This window comes from Moschus berezovskii, chromosome 5 (genome assembly GCF_049115385.1).
Source record: "Moschus berezovskii isolate FMDL1 chromosome 5, NW_MosBer_1.0, whole genome shotgun sequence".
Classification (NCBI taxonomy): domain Eukaryota; kingdom Metazoa; phylum Chordata; class Mammalia; order Artiodactyla; family Moschidae; genus Moschus; species Moschus berezovskii.
In genome coordinates, this window is record NC_142464.1 from 76,513,447 (window position 1) to 76,527,706 (window position 14,260).

Below are 14,260 nucleotides of genomic sequence, written 5' to 3' on the forward strand. Positions count from 1 at the left end.
AACTGTTAAAACAAATAATGTCCAGTGAACACCTTTATATATTAATCTTTGACTTCAATTCTGATTATCTCAATAGGATTAGTCCTTACAAATGAAATTATCAGTCAAAAGGTATGAACTTTATGAAAATAATCTTTTTTTTGCTTATATTCTGATTTTAAGTTGTAAATGTACTCATTGTAGAAAATTGGAAAAATACAAAAAAAAAAGAAGAAAATAAAATCCATCTGCAATTTCATTATCTATAGAAACTACTGCAGACATTCAAAGTATCTGCTTCAGAATTGTTTCTATTTATGGGGATTTGTGAAACGGAGATAATTTTTGTATCTCATTGTTTTCTATTAGCACAACAGTGTATTTACTTGTCATAAAATAATCTTCCAACACTTCATTTATAATGAATGCTATCCACACCTACAGATATAATTTATTAACCTATTTTCTGTTGTATATGTTACCTTGGAGACAAAACATCAAACATTACACCACATCAATAGAGGACAACCTCAAAAGAATAAATTCAGGATCCAGGACTTCCCTGGAGGCATGGTGGATAAGAATCTGCCTGCCAATGCAAAAGACACAGGTTCGATCCCTGGTCGAGGAAGATTCCACATGCCGTGGAGCAACTAAGCCCATGATCCAAAACTACTGCACCACAAGTGCTCTAGAACCTGCATGCTGCAACTGCTAAGTCCATATTCTGCAACAATGAAGCCTGCACATGCTAGAGCCTGTGCTCCTCAACAAGAGAAGCCATCGCAATAAGAAGCTGACACTATGCAATGAAGAGCAGCCCATGCTCGCTGCAACTAGAGAAAACTTGCACAAAGCAAGGAAGACCCAGCACAGCCATAAATAAAAAAAATTTTTTTTAAATTCAGGATCTAGTCAGCAATAACAAAGAAGAAACTCAGGCAAAAATGAAGAATTTGCTTTATGACTGTGAAAAACATCAAGAATGACATAAAATATGTACATAAATAATTCTTTTAAGAATAGTCACTCTCTTGAACAAGAAGGAGAAAACCTATTTTTAAGCAACAGATCAATACTGTAACCTAACAGAATCACTATGTAAGAAGAAGGAAGGCATTTTATAATCTCTAGAACATGTTTATGTATAATATATGATTTTCATAATAATTCTTTGAAGAAAATAGGGTAAATGTTAAGCAAAATTAGAAAATAAAGGTGCAGATAAAGGACCTGCTAAATGTTAAATGGCTAGCTAGCTGGTAAAAGTCAGGATTGATACGAAACTATCCTGATAATAAGTACGCTACCTTGCCATCTCAAAAAGTAGCCACATTTACTATTTTACTACATAGAGAAACATAAAGATAATTACCTAAATGCTCCTGGGTTGGTCCTGCCAAGACCTAGAACAAGGGATTCAGTGATTTCCATGCTCTCAGAGCGCATCATTGGAACTATGTGCTTAAACAAGGATGAAGGGGATGGGATGCCAATAATCTGAAAAAAAGATATTCTATTTATAGTAGCCACTAATGATAGTACATTCAAATAAATAATATGACATTTCAACAATATTTGGTCACAGACAATGGAATAATGACATTTTAGAATGAATGGTGCTTCAGAATTCACCTGTGACGTACATAATCTTAAAAGGGTGACTGCGAATTTGCTTACTACAAATTTGTTAACAGAAGTGGGATTTGCAGGCCTCTTAATTTCTTACAGACACTCACTATCATGTAATATAGGCTGACTCCCTCCCTTAGCCTATTTCTTTTGACCTGTAAAAATAAGTAAAAACAAAAAACTACTACTAAAAGAATCATCAGTGTTAAACACCCAGTATTAAGTTTTGTCAATTTTCTTCAACCATCTGATAATATTTTATTTTATATCATGGAGACCATATCACTGTTCTTATCAAGTTATTTGTCCTACTACATAATTTAGGGAAATTCTAAAAGAAAAACTTTATATATTATTGGTTCCAACTAAGAACCCGTTAAAATACCGGGTTGGCCAAAAAGTTCGTTTGGGTTTCATATGCTGCTATGGAAAACCTGAAGGAACTTTTGGGCCAACCCAATAGTAACAGGGATTTCTTGATCCATTTTCAGTATTAGTCCATGTAACTAATACACTTTTCAATCAAGTTACTTTATTGTCCTGAAAAAGAAAATTTAAAACATTACTTTTATGCTGTCATTTGGATTCAGTGACAGAACTAAACAACTTACTTTAGAATCAATGCTGTAGCCACTATCAGGGGTGGACGCCAGCGTCTCAGGAGGAGAACACCTCACAGAACCCGCAGATGTTGAGGATGCTGTGGAGGTCGCTGCGCTGCAGCAAAGAAGCAGGTAGTTTCTCCACAGGCCAATGTATGAGTCACTGCTTGTGGTAGTATTTACTTTCTTAGCATTGATGGGGCTACTGAGAAAAAGAAGAAAAACAGGTAGATGTAAATAACATGTGTTTTAAAAAGTTTCTTTTAAATGAAAGCTCCTCTGTCCTTGGAGTTCTTCAGGCAAGAATCCTGGAGTGGGTGGCCATCCCCTTCTCCAGGGGATCTTCCCGGCCCAGGGATCAAACTCGGGTCTCCTGGATTACAGGCAGATTCTTTACCATCTAAGTTACCAGGGAATTCCAACTAAAGCTAAATTTCTACCAATCTAGGAGAGATAGTTAGCATAAAGTATTTATTACTACTACTGAATCTCTGTGGAATAAGATATAATGAGTAAAATACAAGATTGAAAGTTAAAACATTATAGGATCATTTTAACATAATCTATTATTTCTGTGGGTACAGTTAATATTTTATCGGGTCACATTTTATAACTTATTATATATATTCAATGCAGAGGAAAAAAAGTGAAAACAAAATGAAAATCACCGTTAATCCCACACCAAAATAAGCTCTATACATTCTTCTATACATCTTCAATTCAGACAGATGTATAAAGGTATAAATATATCTCTTTTAGCTTATAAAAACTGAATAATATTATTTCATTTGTTTTGTACTTGCTCTTTATACTTAACATCCTTCATGTAAATAAATATACTTCCATGACCTCATTTTTGATGACTATATGTTATATCATAGAGATTATTATGATTTATAGAGCCACACTTTCACTGTTGGATATTTAAGCTAACAGTAATTTTTCCCTATTATACACAATATTAAACATTTGAATATATGCTTAATTATAATACATGTTTAATTATTTTCTCAGGTAAATTCCTGAAACTGGAATTGCAGAGTCAAAGAATATCTACATTTTTAAAGCTTCTATCAAATTTCTGTCTTGAGAGATTAGACCACTAAAATATTTTGGAACAATTCCATAAATCTTCCCCCAAACGGAAAATTCTGTTGGGATTAAAAACTGAGAGCAAAACAAAAGAGGAAAAATACTAAGTTTTAGTCCTCACCTTCAGTAGGCTTATAATCTATTAAGATAAACAATACATACCATGCCATTGATTCATCAATAGTCTCTAAGTATCTTAAAAAATTTCAGAGCACTGTGATGGCAGTAAAAGAACAAAAACAAAAACCCGCTAAAAAAATCACCACCATCATGTGTGTTACAGGAGATACACAACACAGAAATAAAAGTGTCAGATGGTGCTAAGTTTGATGAAGAAAAATAGAGCAGAAAGTGGATACAGGGAATGGTGGTAGGAGAGCATATTTTAGGTGGTAGGAGAGGTATTTTACCATTTAAAATATGGTAAAGGAGACTAAATAAGTTCATAAATGTTATACAAGGTGGCAAGTGTCAACCTTCATTAAAAAAATGGCATCCAATAAACAATACCTGAGACTCTATATCAATATATAATTAACATGTATGTATACATATATATGGGCATACAAACAATAAAAACAAAACCAAAAAATGTATATATGCTTTTTCAAACAAATTTTCTTTGCAGTTTAAGAATAAGACTAACCTGCAGTTTATAAAGCCATGGTCAACTCTCTGCACATTGTCAGTTACCCTTAACTCTTTACTATTATGCTCAGAAACTCACTGAACTCGTTTCCCTTCACTTCCCACCCTTTATCTACAAACTTATCTATACCCACATCCATATTCATCTTCAGACTCTCTCATTCATTCATTCATTGAACACAAAGTATGTTCCAAGCAGTGTGGTAATTAAGTAAATGAACAATTATAATCTGTAAGACCAAATTATACAAAAAGAATGAAAGGATTATATGACTATACCCTTTATAACTTCAGTTGCCCTCCTTAACACACCAGTACATTATGGCATGTTGTTTATGGGCTTTCCAATTTGTAGAACTTTTTAAGTGCATGTGTTCTGAAGGCTGACAGCCTATATATTTTAAAATTTACACTAGGAAAATCACTTACTTTATATCAACTTGTGGGGATAACAACTGAAGCCTTGTGTAGGCAAACATCCAAGCATAGCTCACAGCTGTAGGGCAGTGTTTTGGAAGGTTTTCTTGCTTCAAAAAACTGGAGAGACTTATAATCCATGGGTCTTGGCCTTGGGTCACATGTGCAAATATCCATATGTGTGATGGACTGATTACATCAAACTGGTGGCTTATGGGAGAGGAGTTCCACTCTGCTAATGTCTGTAAATCGATTGAGCTCGGGCAGTACAGCAAGGTAGTCTAAGCAGAGAAAAAATTCATTATTGCACATTTCAACAACTTTCGTAAGTTTTACCATATAAATTCCTTTAAACTATAAAAGTGGTCTACTGGTAGTTTCTAGAACAGAGATTCTTAAACAGGGATAATATGAAGTCTGAGATACATTTAAGGAGGTAGAGAATTCCTGAAATTGCATATAAGGTTTTTGTGCACATGCAGTTTTCTAGAAGAGATTCTGTAATTTTTATTAGTCTCAAAAAGATCTATAAACCAAAAAGGTTAAGAATCACCACTTATGCAATTCTTATATGAATATGCAACTCACAGGATACTCAAGATGCTAGAGAACTCAAAAATGAACCATTAACTTTCATGCTGATGTGCACTGCAAGACAAATGAAAATGTCAGTTGCACAGTCATATCTGACTCTGTGCGACTCCACGGACTGTAGTCTGCCAGGCTCCTCTGTCCCTGGAGTTTTCCAGGCAAGAATATTGGAGTGGGTTGCCATTTCCTTCTCCAGGGGATCTTCCCGACCTAGGGATCGAACCCAGGTCTCCCATACTGCAGGCAGATTGTTTACCATCTGAGCCATCAGGGAAGCCACTGTGTACTATGTATGCATAAGTGGAACTGACTGGAAAATGGGCTCCTCTCCAGAGCTACACATTCTCAAACATTTGCTCAATAATAGTCAAAGCTCTTATACTGAAGAGATAAAGACTTCAGAGCAAATTCCTTATGATTCAATAGACAACAAAAAATGGAGTCTTAAAAACTGAACAGAGGCTCGATTCACTTGATCATTCAACAGATATTTACAAAGTACCTGCTCTCAGTCAGGCACTGCTTTAGGCACCAGAAGAGAGTTACTGACTTCTCTTCTTGTTGCCCAATTCATGGTTAATAATCTAAAACAGAATTCTTTAAACTGAACAGATTCTTAACCAGACCTTAGGCTTCTAAAATTTTATTATTATCTCTCTTGGTTACATGTAACTTTGAGGTGTAAGAGTCAAGAGTTATGTAGAAAGCATGGAAACCTCTTGCGCAGGCATTGCAAAACAGGAAGAAAATAATTTCAATTAGTAAAGTTTGATAGTTATTCTTATATCAGTTTTGAAAACCTGATATATGACCTTTCTCCCCCAAACCAAACTAAGAAAGATAACATAAGCTTTCTTAGTAAGGTATGTGTTGACAAAGTGTTTTTCTTCATTTTAATGAGTGAAATTACATATGTTGCTATTATTTAGCTCCTAAGTTGTGTATGACTGTTCTGCAACCCCATGGACTGCAGCCCACCAGGGTTCTCTTTCCATGGAATTTTCCAGGCAAGAACATGGGAGTGGGTTGCTATTTCCTTCTCCAGGGGAACTTCCAAACCCAGGGACTGTACCCACATCTCTTGAATTGACAGGCAGATTCTTTACCACTGAGCCACCAGGGAAGCCCCAAATTACATATGACTGAGGCATAAGATATTACATATTTACTCCATGGACTTGAATGTATATGGCAAAGAAAACAAATACAGTTACTGCAAGGTGCAGAGTACAAGTTTTTTGCTTTGAATAGAAAAAATTTCGATAGCCCTTTAACCAGCATAAACAGGTCAAGAATACTATATGCCATAATCAACAGCAAACAGTAGTCAATTGCAACTTCAGATTTAATAGAAACTTCTTAGATTGGAAGGACTGGAATTTTACAAAGATAAAATATTTATATTTTTGTGGAGAAAAGTACTAACCACAGCATAAAGTAGTGCTACTTTGTGTATGCCACTTTTTAAAAATTATTTTTTATTTTCAAAGCACTTTACCATTTTCACAAATACTTTCTAATACATGACATTTGTAAAAGAAACTCAGGTATGGATGTATGCACATCTGAAGTTTCAAAACACTGCTGAATAGCATGAAATCATTACAGTTACCTGATCGGCCCCAGTGAGATGAATGAAGCTCTCAAGAATGGATGGGCTCAGCCTGTCCATCACATCTATGGCTAATTCATCATCACCCTATAAAAAAGACATCACATGTCTATTCAAGTTTAGGAATGTTTAAGAACAGCAGCCAAACCTAAATAAACATTACAAATTTACTTTAGCCCTATCTGTTACAAATGGAATAGCAGGCAGGCAGGTGAGCTTAGACCCTCTCAAAAAGATCTCGTTAAAAAGTAAATGATACCTGCATGGTAAAAACAGAAATACAACAAGGATTGATAAAAGGATAGTTTTTAAGTACTTTCATTAGATAGCTGAATGAAATATCTAAAATTTACCTTAGGTATTTCCAAAAGTGCAAATAAAGCCCGTATTTCTCTAAGGACGCTGACAGCTAATCTCCTAGTGGCGGGTCGACTGCTACAAAGAGTGACAAGTGCAAACCCTTCGACCACGTGGAATACATTGGAATATGGGCTCCTTTCCAGAAGAGGGGGATGAGAAGCTCCATTAACTACACCATGCTTGAAAAACAAAACACAAGTTAAAAAAAAAAAAGTATGTATTCCAGTAAAACAATTAGTAAAGAGTAAAGCAAATCATAAAAATGACTGCTGCAGGTCTGCCTCAGCTCAAGAAATTTAAATAACATTTAATTTATAAAAATGTCACATCATATAGTGAAAAAAGCATTTAACTGGCAGTCTAAAATACATGAATATGCAATGTACCTAAGTTCTATCATTCTCTGGCTACTTTGTAAAAAGCTTTAGAGCTGACATTTAATCACTATTGGTCCAACATTTCTATATGGAAAATGAGTGATTGAATGGCATCCTTTGTACTCGAAGTTTGAACCAGCAGCATGGCATCACCTAGGAGTTGCTGATGTGCAGGCTCATTGAACATTGAGAAGCTGGGTTGGCTTAGATGATCCAGCTCTAATATCCAAGGTTCTATGGCTTCTACATTTTCACAAATCAGTAATTTGAGCACCCTTTTCGGTTAAGAAGTACACATACTGTATATGTGAAATGGGGACCACTGGTGCCTATGATAAACAACCAAATAACTCAACTGGATGTTCATTGGAGGGACTGATGCTAAAGCTGAAACTGCAATACTTTGGCCACCTCATGCGACGAGTTGACTCACTGGAAAAGACTCTGATGCTGGAAAGGTTGGGGGCGGGAGGAGAAGGGGACGACGGAGAATGAGATGGCTGGATGGCATCACCGACTCTGTGGACATGAGTTTGAGTGTACTCCGGGAGTTGGTGATGGACAGGGAGGCCTGGCGTGCTGTGATTCATGGGGTCGCGGAGAGTCGGACACGACTGAGTGACTGAACTGAACTGAACTGAACTGAACTGAAAGGCTATCAACATTTTTTATTATACCAGCGTTCAATATATTGGAAACAGCCTATATGTGAGTTAGAATTGCCTCCACTTTGTATGGTCACTGAAAACTAATTATTACCAAAGGAAGAATTTAATTTCTATATTTAATATATAAACTATAGCAAAGTACTGTTTAAGGGGTTACAAACATTTTGAAAGGAAGTAAAACTAATGAAACTTCTGATTTTTGAGGAAGTCAATGTTTAAACATCATAACCAGTCATTTACCACTGGCCATGCACAGAGGAACACTATCAAAGAGTCTGGTACCTGTGAGTCCTGGTTTTTGTTATGTATTTGGGTTGCTTGTTTCCACTGATTTATTAATTGTACCAACATCTTTACAGCATTATCAAGAAGTGTGGGATGGACATCAGTCACTTCACGAACAATAAAATAAACAAATCCTGAAAGGACATCCTCACGCCAATCTGGAAAATCAAGCATTAGTGCCTGCAGAGTATTGAAAGCCAGAGCACGAAGTTCTTCATCCATATGAATTGTGAGCCTACCAAGAACAAAATTCCATTAGCAAACCTCAAAAACCTTCCAAAGAGCTTTATCATCTAAAACTTAAAACTAAGAATTTTAAAAATACATCTTCTCAATTAATTCTTAAGAAGTAAGAAAATAGGAACCAATGTTCACTTTTTGAGCTGTATTTGTACCTATGCTAATCTGTATTCATTCATTTAAATTCACATGTCAATCTATTAATATCAGTTGGCATCAGAATAGTAAGTTTGATAATTCAGAATAGTAAGTTCGATCATAACTCAAATGTTGTACTTCAGAAAACACAGACTAATGAACCAGAATTACATTTAAAAAATGCTTTAATCCTTAAAATGCTGTATATTATTCTATAATCAATCAAATTTATGCTGAATTATATAATACCTGAGTACTAGCTCACATTTATTTAGTCCTGTACTATCACTGGAAAGGACACAGTTGATCTCTACTGCTCCTTTCATGCTGCTGAGCTTACACTTAAACATAGGATGGCTGATTGTGAAGGAAAAAATACAAGCCAAGATGGAATGAATTTAACAGAAATAACTCTTGAAAATGAAAATGAGAATTAAGTTGTTACTTATAAATGGGGTACGCCTAGAAAGAAGATAAAAAAAAAAAAAGAGTAACACATGAAGTCTTCAAGAGAATTTATGTTAAGCAAATCATAGGAGAGGCTAAATATATAGTTACCTTTTAAAGACATCAATAAGATATGAGGACAGGAATGTAATATTAGTTAAAGGATTTTGATAGGACTTAAAAAAGAAAATGATAAACAAGAAAATCATAAAAGATGGCTGCAGCAGTGAACCTACTAATATTTAATGCTATATGAGTAAGAGTTTCTGTTTGGGGCTACAGAGAATTATTTACATGATTGACCATCAAGACACATATATCAGAGTTAGAAACAGCCTGAATGAATAAAGATGAGTAGGTGATATTTAAAAATATGCCGCAGTTACATGCTTGGGCAGCTGAAAAGATGGAGTTATCCTCAAGGACAGAGGAAGAACGCTGTGTGGCATCCGTCTTCGCCCTGCTGAACTCAGTTCTGGTCTTCACTAAACTAACCTTCAACTGACAGTGAGACTGGAGAAAATGTACTACAGTCGTTTAATACAAAGACCCAGAAGTGAGCCGCAAAGCAGCAGCAGTTACAGCAGCATGTTGGCATTGCCACACCGGGTCAGATCAAGGGTCTCAGGCCAGTGTTGTGTCTCCGATAGTGCCGCCAAAGGAGAGGCTGTGGGAACACAGAGTGACCAACTACATGCTGCTGGCTATAAAGGTCGTTCAACATTCCTTAAATCCATGAATTTACACCTCTGTGTGACTCGGGATATATCCATGCGGAAAAAGGGGCCTGACTCATTTATGGCAGGAGAACCATTGAACCTTCCCTGGAGACAGCAGACAGATCTGCAGACTTACAGTGTATTTTTGCTTTGTTTGTTTGCTTGCTTTGTTCTAAGTAAATAAGATTTAGACATCACAATCCCAAATGATAGGAGCTAGGGACAAATTAAGCAGACCCTGGAAGCTTTCTTTCTGCCAAAATAAATTAAGTATCACAGGGGAAAGAAGCCAAGTCAATAGCAAAGCAAATTGTCAATCACTGGCTAGTAGATGTTTGCTCCTTTACTCGGCTCCTCCACCCCTGGCCCTTGTGGATGCAACTTCACTTTGGTGGGGAATAGGGACTGCCATCCACAAAATGGTAAACTAAATTGGGGTGGGAGGAGTAAGAGCAGAAGTGAATGACAGTTGTTTACTGCTTTCTCAAGGAATAACATTATAAATAATTAAACTTGTTTTCCCTCCGTAACGCTGACAGGAACTTTGTTAACTCCACAATCTAATTTATAGCAAGAGTTAAGAGATACAGTGGGAAGAGATGACTTTATCTCATGGTGCCAAGTTTCAAAGTAACCTCTGTCTTCTCCTCCTCATCCAATACCATTCAGTCTCCTACTGCAACCCTTAAGAGCTGAGGATGGGTAGTCTATGGGTGTTTGAAATGCTCCGTGATCAGGGAGGTGGGAAAGGCTGCTGGAGCAGTCTATTAACTGTTTATTCATTGTGAGTTTAACTTAAGACTTAGTAATAAGTGTTCAGGAAGCAGTAAAATCTTCTAATATGGTAAGATATCACTGCTCCATTGATAGTCTTTGTGCTTGGTTTTCCATTCGGACGGGGCCAGCAAACTATGGCTCAAGGCCCAAATCCAGCCAGACTCCTTAACAGGTGGCTGCTACTTCACTACAGTGGCAGAGGTGAACAGCTGTGGCAGAGACCACCTGACTCACAAATCTTAGAACAGTCACTATCTTGTCTTGTCTTTTAAAAGTCTGCTGACCCCTTATTTAAAGAGAATCCCCAACTGTATCAGCAAAGCAGTTTTTAAAAAGGTCATCACCTCAACTTAGAATTACTTGCAGGAACAAGTTTGGATGTCATATTAATTACTCTTTTTATAGAGCCTAGTGAGGAAAGAGATAAAAACTTGAACCCCATGGGCTCTGCAATAAGAGAAAAAAAGTGAAAATGAGACCTGGTCACCACCCTAGGTGCTAAAGAAAGGACTATAGGAGTTAACACAATAATTAATTGCCTAGTGAGTGTCATCACACACTGATAATGTCCATATGTTAACAGAACATGTTCTATAAATCCCAAGAAATAATAAATACTAGATGGAAAGGCAAGGAATTTAAAAACAGGATTTATAGGGGAACCCATAAGAATTTTAAAAGTTAAAAGATGAGTAAGGAGAATGTGTTAACAAAACAAAAGACAAAATGGGAGTTTAGAGAGTTATCCACTGATTAAAAATGTCTTTATCACTACTTTTTTTTTAATGATAATAGTAATGGGATGCTTTAGAAATTTAAAAAGACTGAATGACATAAAAGTTAACCTCACAAACAGGAATTCTCATTTACCTTGCTAACAGTTCAATGAGGTCAGTTCTGCTCATACCATCAGGAATCAGCCTTGGAATAGCAGCAATACAAGTTCTAAACAAATCAATTTTGGGTTTTCTTTCCCCGCTGAAAAACAGATTACAAGAGGACTTAATAAAATGAATCTTACATGCATCAAACAATGAAAGCAAACTTAGAAAAATTATTACAGAAAATATGAGCCCATCTCCAAAAGTTTAATGTATTTAACATAATAAAAAGAATATATACATTTTCAGTAAATAATTATCAGTTTATAAATACAAAAAAAGAAGATATAATTAAGGGAAAAAAAACACAGCTGGCAAGAAAAAAAGGTTTTCAGTAATTAGTAATCAATTATAAAACAGATAATTAATAAGGACCTACTGTATAGCACAGTTTATTGAAAGAGATGAGAATACCAGATCACCTGACCTGCCTCTTGAGAAACCTGTATGCAGGTCAGGAAGCAACAGTCAAAACTGTACATGGAACAACAGACTGGTTCCAAATAGGAAAAGGAGTACGTCAAGGCTGTATATTGTCACCTTGCTTATTTAACTTATATGCAGAGTACATCATGAGGAACGCTGGGCTGGAAGAAGCACAAGCTGGAATCAAGACTGCCCAGAGAAATATCAATAACTTCAGATACGCAGATGACACCACCCTTACGGCAGAAAGTGAAGAGGAACTCAAAAGCCTCTTGATGAAAGTGAAAGAGGAGAGTGAAAAGGTTGGTTCGAAGCTCAACATTCAGAAAACAAAGATCATGGCATCTGGTCCCATCACTTCATGGGAAATAGATGGAAAAACAGTGGAAACAGTGTCAGACTTTATTTTTTTGGGCTCCAGAATCACTGCAGATGCTGATTGCAGCCATGAAATTAAAAATAGCTTACTCCTTGGAAGGAAAGTTATACCAACCTAGATAGTATATTAAAAAGCAGAGACATTACTTTGCCAACAAAGGTCCGTCTAGTCAAGGCTATGGTTTTTCCAGTGGTCATGTATGGATGTTGAGAGTTGGACTGTGAAGAAAGCTGATCACCGAAGAATCGATGCTTTTGAACTGTGGTGCTGGAGAAGACTCTTGAGAGTCCCTTGGACTGCAAGGAGATCCAACCAGTCCATTCTAGAGGAGATCAATCCTGGATGTTCATTGGAAGGACTGATGCTAAAGCTGAAACTGCAATACTTTGGCCACCTCATGCGACGAGTTGACTCACTGGAAAAGACTCTGATGCTGGGAAGGATTGGGGGCGGGAGGAGAAGGGGATGACAGAGAATGAGATGGCTGGATGGCATCACCGACTCGATGGACATGAGTTTGAGTGAACTCCGGGAGTTGGTGATGGACAGGGAGGCCTGGCGTGCTGTGATTCATGGGGTCGCAAAGAGTCGGACACGACTGAGCGACTAAACTGAACTGAACTGTATAGCACAGGGAACTCTACTCAATACTCTGTAATAGCCTATATGTGAAAAGAATCTAAAAAAGAGTGGATATACATATACGTATAATTGATTCACCCTTCTATACTCCTGAAACTAATACAACACTATAACAAGTCAACTAAATTTCAATGAAAAAAACTTTTTTAAAAAGAAAACAGGCATAACAAATATTCAAATAGTAAATATTAGGCAAATTATTTATTGGTGGCGCAGTGGTAAAGAATCTGCCTGCCAATGCAGGAAACGCAACAGACATGGATTTGATCCCTAGGTCAGGAAGATACCCTCTAGTAGGAAATGGCAACCCATTCCAGTATTCTTGCCTGGAAAATTCCATGGACAGAGGAGCTTGGCAGGCTATATAGTCCATAGAGTTTCAAAGAGTAAGACATGGCTGAGCACATTTATATTGTTTATTAATTGTTTCAAATAAGTTAAATCTCTGATTTAACCTTTGATGTATACTTAATTATTAAAATAAATAATATTGACATTAAATAACCTAATATTAGTTATTTGGAGGGCCTATAAAATTAATAAAAAATTTTCTTTATTTTCAACATCATATACTAACAGGAGTTTTAGAAAACAGACATTCTCATATACCACTGGTGGTATTGTTTGTTCTTGTCTTTTTATTTTACTTCAGAATGTACAAACACACACAAAAATAAGCATATTGTTTATGTAATAAAATATGTGAAATTTGGAAATCCTGGTTCTTCCAGATGCTTGATACAATTTAATTCACCTGTATTTTCCCTAGTTACTCAATGATTTTATTTATTTTAAATATCTAACCTTTCATATACTGACTTTTATTGTGGTCTATATTTCAAGGGAAAGCTGTTAATTTATTTGACACAAATTGTCCTTCAGCTGGCACAATAAAACAATTCTTATATAGAAAAGAATTAAATTGTTTTAAGAGTTTTGGGGTCAGTATTTATTATAGCGGCAATGAACCTACTATTTACTTTTAGTGATTTTGTATATAGTCAGTCTTCTCTTAGCTTTGTCCCAATATGCATGATTTCAGTTACCATAATTTAGTCAAATAATACCAGTCCCCAACAGTGTGGTTCAATTTTCTGTTACCTGATATTAACTGAAAGTAATTGGATAGCCAAACTTCCCTATTAGCTCTTCAGCCTACAAATCAGAATATAAATAACAGATGTGTATCATAACCAATGATTTCATCACATCAATTTTTTCTAAGTCTGTCATGATTGGTCATTATACATCTGTTATTTGGTTCACATGCCAAAAGTGTGTAGCTGTGTTGATTCCCTGTCTCCAGTGGTAAATCAGGTGACACTGGACAAAAATGAATAATCAAAAG

The 14,260-nt window shown here is 36.1% G+C and overlaps 1 protein-coding gene across 11 annotated transcripts in view; it reads right to left on the reverse strand.

The window, feature by feature from the left end:
- FRYL (FRY like transcription coactivator) overlaps positions 1-14,260 on the reverse strand; it is a 271,149-nt gene that overhangs the window by 76,129 nt on the left and 180,760 nt on the right. For all 11 annotated transcript variants that reach the window (XM_055434641.2, XM_055434638.2, XM_055434637.2 and 8 more), the window contains 7 exons: positions 11,455-11,562; positions 8,261-8,498; positions 6,927-7,112; positions 6,574-6,660; positions 4,383-4,651; positions 2,223-2,418; positions 1,355-1,479 (listed from right to left, as the gene is read on the reverse strand). In XM_055434641.2, coding sequence (XP_055290616.1) covers positions 1,355-1,479; positions 2,223-2,418; positions 4,383-4,651; positions 6,574-6,660; positions 6,927-7,112; positions 8,261-8,498; positions 11,455-11,562 — 1,209 coding nt within the window. The remainder of the gene's footprint in view (positions 1-1,354; positions 1,480-2,222; positions 2,419-4,382; positions 4,652-6,573; positions 6,661-6,926; positions 7,113-8,260; positions 8,499-11,454; positions 11,563-14,260) is intronic.